Raw genomic sequence first — 19,276 nt, 5'->3', positions numbered from 1 at the left:
CCACTTCAGTTACCCCATCCGTACTCATTTGCCTTCACCAGTCACACAACCCACCACACAAACCGTCCTGCAGCTGCCACACCACCAGCCCACGTTTGGCGCCAATAAATAATGTGGCGGGACCACAAGCCAAAACCGAAAAACTCTCTAAAACACACTTGAACTCACCACATACTTGACACACTCAGGGCAAGGAGCTGCGTTGTCCGGTGGATATAGTAGTCGTAACACAATACACAAACAAACAAGGACTACAATCAGACAACAATTCAACAACAATACAACAAAAGACCACTGCACAAATAATCACTAACAACATCAAAAAACAGCAACACGACAAGTCAATACAACCACCTACTACAACACCAAGAAACCACAATTCACAACAACAACACTAAACAACATACAACTCCAACAACTCATCTACAACACAACAAACTCATAAGCTTAACAACCCTCCAACACACAAGCACAACAACTTCGTAACACAGGTACAACAACTCTGAGCATACAACATCAACAATAATTCAAATAACAATTCAAAACACACAATATGACTGATCATCAATGCCTTCAATACTGACTCCACTGACTACCTTTACTGACTGACTGCCCAGAACTCTGATCATAAACTGACTGCCTGATTGACTGACACGTCAACCGCACCAGTAGACATCCCAGAACTCACCAACAAGCAATTCAATCGTTAACAATCCATTCACCAATTACGCCCTTCTCTCTCTCTCTCTCTCTTGCGCGCTCTCTTTCGCTCTTTATCGGAAAACCAGAAAAACAAATACATACTACACGATTTCCACAGTGATGCCAACCACGAAACTTACTCTCTCTCTCTCTCTCTCTCATACAACCCTCGAAGACGTTGTCAAATGCAACAAACAGATCGTTACTCCATAGTGCTATTTAATTTTGAACATCGTCTCTCAACGATATAACATTATTAACAGACAAACATATGTTTGAAGGAGAAATTTAGGTCAGTAAACAAGCAGTTATCCGGATCACACGGTATTTATTTGAAATATAACGATATGTTTCGGAGATGTTACACTCAACCAATCACGTTACCGCCCCCTTTCAATAGCATTTTCGCCAAAATGAAAAAAAATTAAGATAGTTGTTTTTATTACTAGTTTTCATATACATACATATATATGTATGTATATATATATATATATATTATATATATAAAATAAATTATAATATATATGTTTGTGTGTACGTACATACATACATCAAGTGTCTTTCAGAGAGGCGAAAAAGATGATGACAACTCTACCACATCGCAATTATTCCTTTGATTATTATATTTTTTTTTCTAGAAACTTAAGACTAGGAACTTTCAATCGCAATTATCCATGAGAACATTTTCAGTATGAAAAACATACTAGAATATGCAATAAAAAAAAAAAAAAAAGATTCGCTCAACTCCAGTCCTTTTGATTAAATATGAAACAGCACAAGATATTTTCTAGTTTCAAATTCTTTGCCTTAACAAAAAATATTGAGAACAAAGCACGTCGCTGAATTCAGCTCATTTGCATTGCTGTGACTTTACTTTTAGCAAGCGGTTGTGTTTGAGCGCCTGTGTTAAAAGCACTTTCGTCATTTGCACAAAGTAGTTTGGTATTCACAAAGTCTAATAAAGAATAAGTCTGTCCAAACGCAGGTGATGACGTCACCAAGCACTATTATCCTAAATTATAGAAAAGAGAGTGATTAATGGGGGACTTTTATTATGTTATTATGTCATGTCCACTTACTTATCAGTCACTCTATCAAACTTTATTAATTTCAAGTATATCATTCGTATTTAAAGAAAAATTAATATAAATAGTATAATTAGAATATATATATAATGTTTCTGTCTATTCTTGTTATAGCTTACTTAAAAGTTAATAATATTGGATGAGGATTGGCCAGCACTGTTCTCTATCAGTAAATTACTGTGTAATATTATAAATAACTGTGTAATATTACTATTATTATTATTATTATTATTATTAGTATTATTATTATTATTAATATTATTATGTTTAGACTAAAGTAATTACTTAGTAATTTATAAGATGTTACTGCAGTAAATGAGTAGAAATGAGAGAGAGAAATGAACAAAGCATCTTACCCATTATAATATAATTTAGCATTTAATTAGATAATCAACCTTTGAAATGTAAGCTTCTATCCTCATGTCCTTTTTTGTAGATTTTCCAGCTTACCTTCTGTAGTGAAATAATTAGTACTGATATGGCTACAGGCCCGTACCGAGGGTGGGTGGAAGAACGACCCCCCTAAATTTCTGGAAGTCCATATTTTCTGTGACTGTCCTTTTCATTGAACTGTAGCTACTTACAAAGTAATAAATAATTATTGTTTTTTTAAGACAAATACATAACACATCAAATAAAGTAATATGTATGTTATTGTTAACATCATAAATGAATCAGTCAATAAAACTGAAGAAAAAATCTTGAATTTCAGTGCAAACTTTCTACATTATAAGTGAATTTGTTAACCAAAGTCAGTACTTTGAATAACATCTAATCGGGAAGAAGGGCATAGACGCATACCCAATTTTTCTTCTTAATATAACTAGAATAACATTTTCAAGCATTTCACCTTGTATGTACCTATATATGCAATGACATTTATAGAAGAAAGGGTCCAGTTTCGGGAAAAACGACCCCCCGCCCCAGAAAAAACTCTGATTACGGGCCTGGGCTACATAACTTGTGAAGTTGATGCGGAAAAGGATGAACTAACACCGAGTATAATGTGTAATTAAGTGGGCATTATGTTAAATAAGAGTAACAGTGAGACTTTGACATCATTTATCATATAATTAGAAGCAAACTATTAAATGTTCATAGTGAAGAATTCAGTCAGGTTGAAAGTTGTTGAAGACACAGTATGAAACCAGTCGAGTAGAACAGGGATTGAAAGCAGGTAGACTGATATAAAATTACTAAGAATTATACTCACTACAGAAAAACATAAACACAAATCTCTCCACATGGATATCATGATACAGTGCATTTACGGATACAGAGTAAGGGCTAACCTACACATTCTATTTCTATTTTCAGAGCAATAGTTTTGCAATTTTCTTCTCTTTTGAATTCTGTTTTACCATTTTAGATTTTTTTTTTTGTTCGTAAAGCATATATTTCAGCCAACATGTAATGAAGGGGAATAAATGGCTACAAAGAGGGCCATTTATTTTTCGAATAACAGAATATTCGGATTTGTTTGCATGATTCTTTATGAAAAGAAGTTTGATATTTTCATTTGGCAGGCTCATTGTAGGCTATAACAAGAATAGACAGAAACATTACGTATATATTTTAATCGTGATGTAAATACGAATGATGTACTTGAAATTAGTAAAGCTAAATTGTGTGATTGAGAAGTGGACAAAATAACAGATAAGAATAAAAGTCCCCCATTAATCACTCCGTTTTCTATAATTTGGGATACTCAGGCTAGGAGTTATGTCTTTTGATATCATTCTCGTGAAAGTACGGCTGCGCACACTTGCAAAAACAGGATTTATATTTTCTCTATTGCAAAATGTAGCCCACTTTTCCCTCAAAGGCTCATCTTTGTTTTCGTAATTGGATGTGCATCCACTAACAGCACAATTGCTAGGCATGTTTGATTCCCGCAGCCAGACTTGTGCACACACCAACCGTGCATTTTGATGTCTAGGCCCGTCCCTTATGACGCTCCTGATTGGCTGTTGATAAGCCAGTCACAAGGCTGGAAACTCTCAGTCTCTCGAGAGAGTTTACATGGGCAGAACGTATGCTCCACCTCTCCTGAGGGATACGTTTGAAAGACGTATCCCTCAGGAGAGGTGGAGCATACATGTTGCCTATGTGAACTCTCTCGAGAGACTGAGAGTTTCCAGCCCTGCGACTGGCTTATCAAGAGCGTCATAAGTGACGGGCCTAGACATCAAAATACACGGTTGATGTGAATCTACTATAGCCTCCACGTAACGGGTAACGGACATGGTATTTGCAGGGCTAGAAGACGTCATTGCGCGGCTTGTGCTACTTTTTCGCAGCAAGTGAACAGACTTACCTTTTATTAGACTTCGGGTATTCACTCTTTCGAAATCCCAATACACCTTTCTTGACGTAAACGGCGAGTTTTATACCTGGTAGCAACCCGATTGTGGAGAGTTGAAACTATGTTGAAACCAAGATTGTATCGTTATAGTGGGAACCAGATGGTTAGTATTTTCTTGCGCCATCACGTATATGAGAAATGGACGAATTGTAATTGCGATATATGTGTGTATGCACAAACACACGCTATATATATATATATATATATATATATATATATATATACATATATGTGTGTGTTTGTGTGTAATAACCACAATGACCTCTTAACGTTTCGAATTCTTCACTTTTTTTCTCTCTCTCTCTCTCTCTCTTTGGATACGCTTCTCGCAATAAAGCCTTAGATCCATAGGCACTTCAGCATTTGAAGTAATTCTGATGACCGGTAGTAGGATTCGAACCCGCATCCCGAGTATCACAAAGAGGTCACGCTTTGCCCCAAGGCTTGGTAGTGACAAGCGTATCCAAAAAGTGTGAAGAACTCGAGAAGTTACAATTACTTGAGTGTCATAACAAGTGAACTCTCTCTCTCTTTAAATATATAGTATAGTATATATAAGTATATATACATATAAATATATATATATATATATATATATATATATATATATATATATATATTTAACGTGTGTCTGTCATGATTCCTAACCTAGGGCTCCTTCAATACAAGCTTTCTAATAGGCAAGCCTTGGCCAAGTGGTACAAGTAGTTTGGCAATATTTCAGTGCGTTATCTCTGAATTATGGCTTTTAAGAGATACCCGCATGTATTCCTGATATTGTTAATTTTTTTATTTGATTTCTATATCCTCCATGGACAATAAGTGTTTTAATACAGACTTTCCAATATTTGTTCAAATTAATGAGCCTGGCTCATTAACTTGAACAAATGAACTAGTTCACAGTCTTTTTGGCAAGATTTATAGGTCTAGTGCTATGGAGTTTTTTTTTTTTTTTTTTTATCAGCTACCATATTTTTTCAAGGAAACTTGTGATAGTTATATGTTGGGAAATTCATTTCTTAAACAATTGCAAGGTATTAGTGTTTCAGCAAATGTCTTCCACTATACTTTATCTTAACGTTTCCTATCCTATAATCTCCTTGCATTGCAATTCTTGCTGCAAACTAATCACATGAATAATATTGCACATTGGCAGATGAAAAACGATTTTAAACGCGCCATTTTTGTTCTCGCCATTCAGATTACAAATGTGACTACTACTGTTGTTTCTTAATATATTGCATAAAAAGAAAAAACAACTCTTTATTTGAAGCCATTTAATGTGTGGAAGAGTTCGCACTCGCCCTATGAACTCTAATCATTATGGAAGGCATTATCTTTTTTTGTATTCGTCATAGGCCTACAACTTATATTTTTAATCCTAGTTATACAATGCTTTGAACACAAAGTTTGTTTCTTATTAATGTTCAACGATAAGAAATACATGTCATATCGCTGTTTCACGGGCATGCATCGAAAATGGGTATTAATTCATATATTTCAAGAGAATAAATTCTATGAACTACTGTACTTGGTGAGATGATGAGGAAGTCAGGAGGCAACTGACGTGTCGGAGCACCTAAATTTACGCAGCTGACTTCCAATTCCGCACTCTGCATTCGTCTCTATAAAATACGTGGCAAGTGGTGCAACTTCCACTATCGAATGTTAACTTTTCTTTTATAATTCATATTACCAAACTTTCCTACTTCGATCTCCATAACACTCATCTATACTGACCTTGATACTAAATGATCGAACAATAAACAAACGCCTGACGAATAACAACGTCATTAACCACAGATTTTAAAGAGAATTTATTCTTTTAGTTAAGAAGCCAGTATGAAGTACTTACACAAGTACATTGTCACGGAAAATACATGATTTACAAGTGTCAACAAAATTGGTAAACCACTTATAAGCCTATCGTTACCGCTATTTCGAATTATATCCATGATTTGCCGAGTTTAAATGATAATAAATCTTGTGATCTGGACAGTTACTGAGCATAAATCTTAGGTAAAAAAGAATCGCAGAAAAAAGTCACAATAATTTAGGGTGGCTGGTAATAAAGTCACAGGAATAAAGTAATCTAACCTAACCGAACTTAACCTAATCTGTAAACTAACCTAACCTAACCTAACTTATAACCTAACCTAATCTAACTTATAACCTAACCTAATGATAACCTGGCACCAAAAGTAATGACTTTTCCGAGATAAAATTTTGACTTTTTTTATGTTATTTTTTTGCTGCTGTGACTTTATTAGCGGCCATCGTCATGAATGGTCTAAGAGGAGCCTGGGGTAATGAGATAAATCAAAATTACCGAAGCCTCATCGTTCGTGTTTGATCTGAGCAGACTTTATGCAAGCTCCTCTCTCGTGTGCTTCTGTTGGTATACTTTCGATACAAATCGGTATGTAAGGAGGGGCGAGGATTCTTTGTATATCTAAACATTCAAATATGTTTTTGAAGATATGATTTATTTTTCTTTGCACTAAGCCAACGATATGGGAAACGTTAACTGTCAGCCAATCACGTGCTTCCGAAGCGCAGTGCCACATCCTCACTCGAGGGTGGACAGTTGAAATGAAACTCACAATAGTTTGTTGCGTAAATTCAGGATTTCAGCTCCAAGCCTCCAACCTGTCAGCGCAACACTCACTACTCTATACATTCAAGCTTTAGTCCGTTTCTCATTGTCCATACTGGAGTACATTACGAGGCCTAAAATCTTGAGGATCCTATTTCCAATCGTGTAATCCTGTACAGAGGTAGTACGTACACTAAACCACAGAGCGTCAACATTATGACCGTATATAGTATAAAGAAAAAAAAAACCTTTCATTATTAGTCCTACTGCTCATTTTCTAGAATAAATTACAAATTGGTGATGAAATAATAAAGATAAATAATTTACATACGTGAATAAATAAAAGAAATGATTGGTTAAATATAAATACAGCACCAGTGCAAAATGCCGTGTTCACTGAGGAGGTTGACTGCCATAATCATGATGTCATATGAACTGCCTACGTAGCTGTTTAAATAAATGCCACCGATATTACACACATGCATATTTTCATTAATATTGCAGCGTGTGTTTAGAAAGAGCAACAGTATTTCTGCTGTGAATGTTCTTTAAGCCAGGAAAATGCAGTACTAGTGATGGTGAGGCTGTCTAACTGACCCAATCATGCATTCAAATATTGGGTGTGTTCCACACTAAAGTACTGTATTGTATGTCTGCCCTTTCAACACATCATAACATCTAAAATATGTATATCAATTTAAATCTATTGTCTACACTGCTCTACAGGTGCGGATCTATGGTCTAACCACACTAATAGTTACGCTCTAAGTTCGTTTGGAGCGCTGCACAGTGCACATCTTGCTTCTGCCCAAATGTAAAGAAACATGGCGTCCTGTTATAAGAGAACGGGAAGCTTATAAGTGCTGCGGCTCGGTATATATAGGCTCTGATATTGGTACTACCGGTATATGGGAGTTCACATAACTTACCTTCCTCTTGCTATTTGATTACTTTCCTTTTGATTCTCATTCGGCATTTTATTTGTGACTGGACGCCCATTTTCTTCAGTGGACATTTCTGTCATTTCCTCCTGAAATGCGTTTCATTTACAAGCTTTCGCTCAGGGGGAGTATTTTTCAACTGACTTCAGGGCCTGGGATGATAATCACCCCTACCCTTGTGTACTTCTGCATTGAACTAGGATCTTGCAAAGTCTACGATAGAGTCATTTCGTGCATGATTTTCATATTTACGGGCTCCAGCACAACTGTCATATAGACCTATACTACCCAATACAACGCCAAGGCACAAAGGAGTCGAGGGACTAGAATATACACTAATCACGTGTTTACAGTGTACATTTACTTTGTAACTGAATCACAATCACTGAAGTTATACAGTCCAGAATTACCAGTATCCACACCACAGGTTTCCACACCCATCGGCCAGTTACCCCTCCGTCCTCCACTCCATCCCGCAACTCAATGAGAACTATACTCTGTTTTTTTCCATCTGTCCATCCGCCTGTGGTGTTTTTGTATGGTAACACTGCGTCCCGGGCTTTAGATAGTTACATTCAGCTTACATTCAACAATTATAATAATATCCTATTTCGAATATTAACGGTGTAATTCGCATACAGTAAATTATTAAAACACTTTTCAGTTGCAACTGTACACCCAGATATCCTTTTATTTACCTAAAACTTACACATAGCGTAACAATCGAAAGCCCGGGACGCAGTGTTACCATACAAAAACACCTCAGGCGGATGGACAGATGAAAAAAAAACAGAGTATAGACACTATAGTTGACGTTTCTCCGTAGAGGTTGATTGTGGCTTGCTTCAGGTAATGTTTGACGTCCACAATTAAATGTCAAGTTTTCTTCTATTTTCCGAATTAAAACACGTTTGTAGATATTGTCGTAAGCGTTTGTCATAGTATTATGATTTTATCCATCATACTGTATTTCAAATGAAAATACTAATTAGTAACTCTGCTCAAAGTGTGTACTGGATTTTTTGTTTATTGAAACCCGGCTTCTACACCGGACCACGGAGTTCTTGCTAATCATAGGCTCAAAACAAAGCAAGCATTATATTTATATATATATATATATATATATATATATATATATATATATATAGTGTGTGTGTGTGTGTGTGGAAGTGCACAATTGAGACATTTTATCAAGATTATAATTCTATATATGCACCCAAGTTAATAACAGCATCAAGTATTACGAATTGAAAATTAATTAACATAGTTTTTGTTTCAGTTGCATAATGATCCCTTCATCCAAGTCAGGGGTTTCAAAGCATATCTAAACACGAGCTCATTCAGCACTTTCAACTGTTCATTGCTACCCCAGAGTAAATATATATATATATATATATATATATATATATATATATTATATCCCAAGTTGCTATGTTCATTTCTAGTTACATCATTACTGAGAATTTTGGTCATAGTAAAAAAGAAACTGAAAATATTTTTTTTCTACAAAATGGGTACCTAATCATAAGTGAAATTCTCAGATTTACAATTACAGATTGGTGATAATATTTTAACACTTCAAGTCATAAGTTCATAACTAGCTACTCATCAGATTTGGCAATTACAATATGGTGATACTATTTCAACACTGCTCAGTTATAACAGGAGTATTAACAGTATCATACTGTACCTCCTGGCTGTCTGATATTATGAGTATCTTACTTTTAGGAATCGTCACTATATGATTAATTTTTGTTCTCAATGAGAGTACTAGTAACTGTTACTATGCAGAGCATTAAACTTAACATGATACCTAGTACCCCCTGCTACAATGTTTTGTACACCCATTCCCTTGGGGTACCTCAGCGACCCTATGACCTGTTTATGACCCCACGTAATGGGTATTCCGACTCCACTAGGGGTCCGGGCCCCTGATTTGGGAACCCCTGATCCAAGCTTATCTTGGTGGGACCCTAGGAGACTAACATAATCCAGCGCACTTATCTATAGTGAAGCTATCTGACATAGTACGGGGTAATGATATTGGAGCGAAAACTTAAAACTGAAAAAACTGCTTAAGAAAAACGACTGTTCTATGTTCTGAACTATGGCTGACGTGCAGCAAATATATTCCAGTAGCAACATTCATTTTATAGAATTCAGTAAGGCCTACCTCTCGACCTAAGCATCCTGTTGTTTTATTTTTATTTTTTAAATAATACTCTTCACGAGAGCCTTGAAACAGAAAAGGCAGTGAAGGAGGAATCTCTCATTCCCAGGTGAGATTCGAGCACATTCTGAAGTTTGTGCTTAGATCATTTTACGCCACCGAGGGAATGTTAATTATTATAATGTCTTATCATATCCCTTAGCAATTACCCCATGGAAGTACGACGAATTCGAGCAGCTCATTACCTACGTGGACAAGTTCGTTTGTTCACCTGGAACGACGAGATTAGCCGTGGAGACAGCGGAGGAGCAGATGACGCTGGTTACGTGTTTATTCTGCAATGATATGTCCTGGTTTGGTAAGTTGTACTATGCGTAAATTACTCTCTCTCTCTCTCTCTCTCTCTCTCTCTCTCTCTCTCTCTCTCTCTCTCTCTCTCTCTCTCTCTCTCTCTCTCTCTCTCTCTCTCTCTCTCTCTGCCGCTTGTCTGTTTTGCAAGTTTTCTCGGTTAGGTTTTACGAAATATAGGAACATTCTACCTGTTTATTTGTTTCTTTTTCAGTGAACTTCCTTGATTTTAGCTCTTTGATTATCTAACCTGTGTGTGTGTGTTTCAAGACGAAATAGATCCATCCATCACATATGCTAAGCGGAAGGCAGATGTGGATAGATCGGTCACACCTTTTGCCTCTAATCTTGACAACTTGGTTTTTTCCTTTTTATCTTTTGACGGGTTTTCTAATTATCGGAAGTGATAACGACTCAACCCCAGGTCAGTCATACGATTGTAGATAAAAGTCAAGAACATTGGTTGAACTGATAGCATTTTCCGAGGTTAATTAGTAAACGAATATTGGAATTCCTCCTGACTTAATAGTACCATGACAAGTTCTTCGGTATAGGGCTCGGTAAACTGAAATTATTTACTTTCACAAATAAGTTATCCGTCTTTCTGTACCGAAGGACATGCAGACCAATGTTTATTTTCAACCAAAAAAACAAACAAAATAGAATTCCTAAAATTTCAAAGCTTCTGCCCCTGTCATCTATAAAGCCTGACACCGCATTATATATACATGCATTCACATATATATATTTTGGGGGGTGGGGGAGCAGTCATTTTCCGAGGAACTAATGAATATTTCATTTCATTTCTCAGCCTCGTACTGCTCAGAACTTTTCCAAATAGGATACTCAAGGAGCATAACAGCTGAAACTAACAACATCAGCAGACTACTTGAAAAAGCCGCGTTGCTATTTATATCTATACATGAATTCCATTTCGTTATGTCGACGAATAAAACATTAACTTTTTCACGTAAAGAACAGATCATTAGGAAATCTAATTAGTCCCATGATTTTCAAAATTCAAAATGAGTCGCTCTTTTAAAACATCACATAAAATTGCATTTCATAGGCTGTCAATGTTCGTGGTAGAAATAAGCGGAACAGAAGCAGAGTCTTTCGTATTAAGCTTTAAGAGTAAAATTGTTTACTACGTACCTCGAAAATGCTCTTATTTATCAGTACATTTTTTATCCGTTTATTTGATTTATTTACTTTTTTTTACTTTACCTTTGGTCTCTAATACTTCATTCCATTATATTTCACACTTCAAAATTTTGTTTTTTCCTTTGTACGTTTTATATTTTTAAGAACTCATTTGCTTTTAAGAATTAAGCAAACACTAAACACAAACTGTTATCTATGCCTATTCATATTTTTCATTCTTTGCGTTTCCTTCATTATTGATTCTTTCTTTAGCCTCAGGCTTTTGTAAGAGATCATTCTTCTTTTCAAAAAATTCAAATATTTCCCCACATTTCTAAACATCTGCTTTTTCATTTGTCTACCACCGAAGGCTCCTCAATGGCTTCTTCAGTTAAAAGAAAGACAGAAACATTATTTCTAGTTACTGTTTTGTCTCTTCGCAGCCGCCCAGCCGAAGAAACACATACTAACTGCGGGAATGGTCAACCTCACCGACATTCCTAACAAGTTACCTGTGGAGGCAGTCCAAGAATACGGTGAGCATTGACCAGATGGGTCGTTGGTATTGAATTTACATAAATGGCACGTAAACATCACAGGATAAATTGTTCTTTAATTTCATCTTTTCATGAAAGGTAGCTTTGGAATGGCACAAAATCGACAATATCTGTCTCAAATATGCAAATTCCGCTTTGTACGCAGGCGTAGAGTCGGTGGCATATTTTCGCTTACTCCGGAAGTAAGCCTATAATAGACTTCTTTGTTGTTGTTGTTGACGGGTAGGAAAGGTCTTTGCAAGAGCCTAAAAAGCTCTGAAAAATTGTTTTGCGTTGAGTTAAAGATACAGGAACTTTACGATAGGATATTTATGATTTATTTATTAGAATGAAAATGTAAAAAATAAATAATGTGCATGTTAAGCAGTAAAACAGTACAGAAATTTTTTTTCTAATAAAGTATAGCGTATTGGTTTTAATTTTCATTGGTGAAACAAGGCTCTATTTGACTGTAGATTTTAGCATGTTTTAACTTACGTTGAAAGTTATGAATATAATTCTACAACCTATGGGTGAGGGTAAAATCTTGCACGCTTCCCGAGTAAGCTGGAGGTCGGATCACGCCTTGTTGTTGTATATATTCTCAAAATATTTCTGTAAATTAAAAACAAATCAATTATTACCGTCCTAAGATAAATATTCATAATTTAGTTATCTACGCTATGTGAAGCTGGCCTACTTTACCTATGATTTTTCAAAGAAAGTCCCCAGCCCATCCACCCATCCATCCCCTTTAAAAAAAAGATTAGATTTTCTTGTATACCCAAAGAGAGATTCCTCATTCTCTTCCCATTTTCTCTCCAAGGATACTGGAACTACTGGGACGTTGCAATGGACACCAACATACCGTCAAATGTTGTCCTTTTAAACCCTCTCTCTGGCGAAGAGATGCCCTCTGGTGTCCCACTGGAACCTGAAATCTACGCAATCGTTCTCATGGGCACAACGGTCGACTCCTGTATCTCCGGTAAGCAATGAAAATATGCATTATTGCAGCAGTGTTGAGGTTAGTACTAGTTAGATTTTAGCCAGCCTTGTGCTGGCATGGGCTTGCTCTACAGCAGCCCGTAAAGGTGGGTGACTGTAATAGACAGAAATGCGTTTTACTGTTTCTACTGTAAAATGATGAGTGAATCCTATATTCCATGGCCTTTAGACTTTGCTATTTGTTCTGTACCCTGGTCACTTCGTTAGCTGCCCTACTCAATCTGATTTTCTCCCATTAGACACATTAGACAGTTGCCCCTACAGCAAATGGGGCTTGATTTCTACAAGAGCAGCGAAGGAAGCCTTTGCGAACGTAGCCATTACTGTCTGCGAATCTGGTGCGGAAGACACGACAACTACTTTGACCTCGCCCACGACGTCGACAGGAGAGCAAGGGGCATCCACGGAGGCCACCACGACGCCTACCCCTGCAGAATCAACTAGTGAGTTTGGTGTCAGTGAACAAGTATGCGTGTAGATTATGTTAATGACAATTAGATATAGGAAGTGCTCAGTTACTGTCTCGAATATGTCTCCAAGACGCTGCTACCCTGATTTTGCTCATGGTTTGGCTGCTCATGACCAGTGCCCCAAGGCAAAAGGGCTCACTCACAGAGAAGAAAATTCCACGTAAGTCGATTGCGAATTTCCTCAGTGTAGTAATGTCAATCATTTAATTACAATGCCCTTTGTGTAAGTCGAGAAATGGGACCAGGGCGTCCTTGCCACTTGGCGTTGAAGAAGCCACCAGGAAGTGACAGATGCCATAATGTTTTATGGTCCCACGAGTTCCTCGTTGGACGAGTGATTTTCGCGCTCGGCCATCAACCCGGTGGTCCGAAGTTCGATTCTCGACCCGGCCAACGCAGAATCAGAGGAATTTATTTCTGGTGAAAGCTGTAGGTTCCTAGCCACGTAAAAAAATATCTAATCCTTCAGGCTAGCCCTAGGATCATAGGATATACAGCCTCAAGGATCATGAAGTTATAAAGCCCTACATGTAATGGGGTTTGGTTAAATTAAGTATATCTTAGTTTTACCAGACCACTGAGCTGATTAACAGCTCTCCTAGGGCTGGCCCGAAGGATTAGATATTTTTACGTGGCTAGGAACCAATTGGTCACCTAGCAAAGGGACCTACAGCTTATTGTGGGATCCGAACCACACTATATCGAGAAATGAATTTCTTTCACCAGAAATAAATTCCTCTCATTCCGCGTTGGCCGAGCCGGGATTCGAACTTCGGACCACCGGATTGGCAGCCAAGCGCGAAAACCACTTGTCCAGCGAGGAACTTACGGGTTTTGGTACCCCATGGGCTTTGGTGTTTGCAGTCTGGTGTAATTCGGGATTTGTTTCCCCAGTATACCCATGGGGTTTTCATTTAGTTCATGGGGTCCACAAGTTCATGGGTCATTTAATTTGCAATCCCGCTGGTCATTGGGTTTGTAGTTTTCAGTGGATCGTTGCGTTTTTATGATCATATGGGTCATGGGGTGAGTAGACCAATGGGTGTTGAGGTTATACAGCCCAATTGTTGATTATAAAAATCATGAGGTTTTGAGATGAATGCGTCCTGGAGTCATCTTTACATCTGGCAGAACAACGACTTATATATATATATATTAGATATATAGACTATATATCTTAATTATAAGATAATATATATATATAGGTATGTATATATAGAATATATACATATATATCTATATATATATATATATATTATTATGTATGCACTAATACAAAATACGAATTGATTGTTTGTTTTAATACTGATGCAAAAATGGGCATTTTTGCATCAGTATTTAAACAAACAATCAATCGATTCGTATTTTGTACATATATATATGTATATATATATATATATATATATATATATATATATATAATCAAAACTACTGAGGCTAGAGGGCTACAATTTGATATGTTTGATGATTGGAGGGTGGGTGATCGACATAACATTTTGCAGCCCTCTAGACTCAGTGGATTTTAAGACCTGAGGGCGGACAGAAAAATTCCGGACGGACAGACAAATAGTTTTCTTTTACAGAAAACTTTAATGCAGTATTTCCTCGAAAATTTTACTCGACTAAAACAAAATCTTTCTCGATAAACTTTTCTAATTCATAATAGTCGCAGGGTCGTTACTTTTCAGGAAATACTGCCTTCGTTGAAAACAATTTGATTAAAGATGAATTGCAGATGACAGGACATGCATGACAGTGGACACAATTAGATAGAATCAAAATGTCAGGTCTGTATCAATGCAGAAAATAAAGAGAAAATGAGGGAATGAAGTCAGAATAGGAAACGAAGGAGAATATTGGAACATTGAAGAATCGCAAGGAAATAAAAGTGGAAATAGATACATGAGTGGGAGTAGGTAGGGAAACGCTGGGAAGATGAAAAACAAATGAACTTCACTCCTGAAAAAGCCATTTGACTGTTTTTTAAAGAATAGAAGATCATAAGTCTGGAACGACGGAAGCTGGAATAGTAAACAAGCGTTAAAAGCCGCAGAGCAATTTTAAAATGTAGTGCAACAGAAACAAAAAGGAATGGATCATCCCCACTTGCTTTAAACCTTAGTTCTGCCTAAAATATTTCAGCTTCCTTCCTGAATAAGACGTACCCTCTAAAAGGGGTGGCTTCGGAGAAAAGCAAAATAGGCAGTGTCAAAATTATCTCTAATTTGCCGAGTAGAGGAAGAAGCTACTGTGCAGAAAACTTCCACAACTTAGCTTTTCTATTTACCAACGGATGTCCTTAAAAAAAAAAAAAGAACATGCTATTAGGCTCTACGGGTCTTTCCTAGATAGTGACCCTAGGGGTTTCAATTCGGTCTATTTCCACCTTTTTGGCGTGTTTAGTACAATCCCGTTGGAGATTACCATTAAAAAAGCAACAGACTCTTCGTAGGAGATTTGTGCCGTCAGTGCACCTCACGGGGCGCATTGTAGGCATTACTAAAGGTTCTTTGCAGCGTCCCTATCAATCCTTTTACTGTATCTCCATTCATACTATCTTCCTTCCATCTTGCTATCCACCCTCTTCTAACAATAATATTATAGTGCAACTGTGAAGTTTACCTCCTATTGCACCTTTCAAACCTATCTACTCTCAATTTCCTTTCCAGTGCTGAATAGCCTCATGTGTCCCAGTGCTTGGCCTTTGGCCTAAAATCTAAAATCAATTTCATTCCATAAACAAAAGATTGTGAATATCATAAAGATAATAACCCTCAAGAATTATTAGTCCAAGATCGAACCCCAAAAACCCCTTGGGGGTCACTCACTATCCAGGAAAGGTCCGGCTACAATAACAAAGGTGGATCGGGCAACGTCATCATTAAAAGTTCGTGTATAATTCATAAACACTTAATAAAAGCTTACGAACCCAGGGAACGGTTCGAAAATTTTCATTAAGTGTTTATAAATTATATACACAAACTTTTAACATTCTTGTCATTGTGGACCCCTTAGAACATTGTATAAACTCTCGTGAGAAAGAGTTTTTCCCAACCAAATTTGAACACAGAAAGGGGTAATGTGCATAAACAGTCTATGTTAAACATACAATCGAGATGTGCGTATATAAACAGCTGAATGTTACGTAACTGAGAGGTGTTTATAGGGGTGTGTATAGGCGGCTGGTGTGTACAAACCAAATAGCTGGCTTTTTAAAATCAATTGTTCTCGTGTTTTAATCGGCATATCCCCAGATTTCAAATATTCACAGATTTTTATATTTTCAAATCCGTACTTTCAAAATGACTCGCATCTTCATACAGCTTTCACTGATATGAAGCAATTAGATTAAGAATGTACTTAGAATTTTAGGTGTTATCACATGTAATGAATTTGATTTTCTTTATTTCTTTGTACTTTATATTCTAATTTTTCGGTAAGGCGAATGCTATGAATTATACAGTGTGTCCATGAGGTCCCAGTACCATTACAAGTATTTGTTGCTCAGAAACCATATGACATAGAGTAATATTAGCACTTTTTTGTTTTAGTTTTTTCATTCAGATTTATTTACGTTAAATTGTATTTAAGCTTTAGAATTTACATTTTTTTTTTTTTTTTTGCATTGTTAAAGTTGTCCAAACAGTTGCAGCGCGTATGGAGGGAGATGGAATATCGTCTCGACATTGTGAGGGCAACTGGAGGAGCACATATGGAATGCACTGCATGAAGTGCTCTGAATGTAAACTTGAGGAAATGTAGAACATTCTACAGAAAACTGCATTACTCTATGTTATGATGTCTGAGCAATAAATACTTGTAATGGTACTGGGACTTTGTGGACACCCTGTACAACTGATGTAAAGTATCATTCATTCATATAATCATCGATTTCAGCCACGGCTTTGCTGACATCGTCAACTTACGAGAGTTCAGCAACATCGAGTAGGAGTACAACTACTACAACCAAAGTGATAACACCGATAGCTGAAGGTACCTACTGTTCTGTCATTTTTTTTATTTAAAAATTCTCATAGGCCTACTTGAAAAAACAAGGGAAATCAAACACATCTTTTTTGTCTCTAATCTAACTCACATCACTAGACACATCCATACAGACTTAGGGCATAGGAATTTAAAACCGGTTTAGTTTTCCTCCTGTTATTTTGGTCTTTTTGACGGTTTTGAAGAAAGTTTGTTACGAAGGATAGAAGAAAATCTTGTGTGGAGCAAGTCAAAAACAAAAAAACAGTCGGCTCCCGGCAATTTGTTGTTTGTTCTAATCTAAGGGGTCCACAATAACAAGAATGTTCAAAGTTCGTGTATAATTTATAAACACTTAATAAACACTTAATAAAAGCTTCCGAACCCAGGGAAGGGTTCGAAAACTTTTATAAAGTGTTTATAGATTACATACACGAACTTTTAACGTTCTTGTTATCGTGGACCCCTGAGAACACTGTAAACTCTCGTTATAAAGAGTTTTTCCCAACCAAATTTGAACACAGAAAAGGGTAATGTGCATAAGCAGTTTATGATAAACACGCAACCGAGGTGTGTGTATATAAACAGCTGAATATTAATTATGTAACTAAGAGGTGTGTATAAGGGTGTGTATAGGCGGCTGCTGTGTAGTAACCAAATAGCTGAGCGGCATACATTTAAACTACTGCATATTGTGTACCAACCACATAGCCGGGAGATGGTACTTGCATAGGCAACTATATGCTAACTCCGCACCCGGAAAGTAGATATAATTAATGATTTCTTTGCCCCAAAATTCTTAACAACTCAGTAACTCAAATCGTTGTTTTCATATTTTGAGTAAAAGTCTAAAGGTTATATTAGTTCTTCATAGTTTCAAAACGCTTTAAATGCGTCGATCTGTTGACTGTTATTGCAGTCAAGTCGAAGAATTTTGCAGTTTGAAAGCGGTTCCAGTATTTCAATTATAGGGTGATAACAGTGCAAAGATGGAGTCACAGAAGTGAAATCTTGTTGATGATAGAAAGAGATATTACAAAATTGGTTAGTGAAAATCACATAGATTGAATGTGTAAAGTGAGATACATTGAAATATACATACATATACATGCATTCCGTGCATTCACAAATTCTGCAGAATCTGGTGGTCAGATTCATCAGAATCATGGATCTTAAATACCCACTTTGACCACTAGATTTCCTGATTTCCTCAAAAGTTTTGGATACGCTCATCACTCACTACAATTCTTGAATCCGGAAGAGAGATATATAAATCTTGAATGCAATGTACGTTTCTGTTGAGTGTAAATTAATTTAAAGCTGTTTGTTTACATGGGAGCTTTATCGACATTTGTCTTGTCGCCTGATACGTTGACAGTTTATTCTTAATTTATGTAATAGAAGTTAGAAAGTTAATTACGTCAGTTTAGCTTCTTTGAATACCTGTTCAAATCTCAAAAAGTTCAATAACCATTTTTTTAGTAACTGCTATTATACAGTAATTATCATACCTTTGGAAACAGGTTGACGTGCTTTAGTGGAACTATCTTGCAACCAATAAAAAAACTTCCAAATGTTTCAGGATAATTGCCTGACATTAAGAAACGAACTTAGCGTAGCTGCCGTGCATTTAAGAAAGAGTTCATGGGATATGATAGAGTTTATGTTTAGGATAACTATCGTACGATCAGCTCTAAATTTGTGCTACCTTTTTTCAGATTGCTGTTACGTGGAAACGGTAAGTAACGATGTGCTTTCTATCACACTGTATTACTGAGGTCAATACGGAAAAAAGTCAGTCGGAAAATTGTCTCAATAGTCTTGGAAAGTTCTTTAGAATGTGAGAACGTGTCATGATGTGTTGCGTACGATCTGCAGTGTGGTTTTCCCAGCTGTAACGATTTGGTCCTTTTTGAGTATTTATTATT

At 36.6% G+C, this 19,276-nt stretch overlaps 2 protein-coding genes across 2 annotated transcripts in view; one reads left to right on the top strand and one right to left on the bottom strand.

The window, feature by feature from the left end:
- The window catches only part of LOC135195660 (dipeptidase 1-like), a 333,274-nt gene extending 325,119 nt beyond the window's left edge, over positions 1-8,155 (bottom strand). Inside the window, exon 1 of the mRNA XM_064222030.1 lies at positions 7,678-8,155. The gene's annotated coding sequence lies outside the window, so the exon portion shown is untranslated. The remainder of the gene's footprint in view (positions 1-7,677) is intronic.
- LOC135195306 (mucin-17-like) overlaps positions 1-19,276 on the top strand; it is a 140,304-nt gene that overhangs the window by 72,362 nt on the left and 48,666 nt on the right. Inside the window, exons 3-8 of the mRNA XM_064221567.1 lie at positions 10,062-10,217; positions 11,794-11,886; positions 12,713-12,874; positions 13,134-13,337; positions 17,262-17,357; positions 19,067-19,086. Of these exons, the coding sequence (XP_064077637.1) occupies positions 10,062-10,217; positions 11,794-11,886; positions 12,713-12,874; positions 13,134-13,337; positions 17,262-17,357; positions 19,067-19,086 (731 nt within the window). The remainder of the gene's footprint in view (positions 1-10,061; positions 10,218-11,793; positions 11,887-12,712; positions 12,875-13,133; positions 13,338-17,261; positions 17,358-19,066; positions 19,087-19,276) is intronic.

This window comes from Macrobrachium nipponense, chromosome 16 (assembly GCF_015104395.2).
Source record: "Macrobrachium nipponense isolate FS-2020 chromosome 16, ASM1510439v2, whole genome shotgun sequence".
NCBI classification, from domain to species: domain Eukaryota; kingdom Metazoa; phylum Arthropoda; class Malacostraca; order Decapoda; family Palaemonidae; genus Macrobrachium; species Macrobrachium nipponense.
Note: the sequence above shows the minus strand (reverse complement) of the source record. Positions and strands in the feature narration are given on the sequence as shown.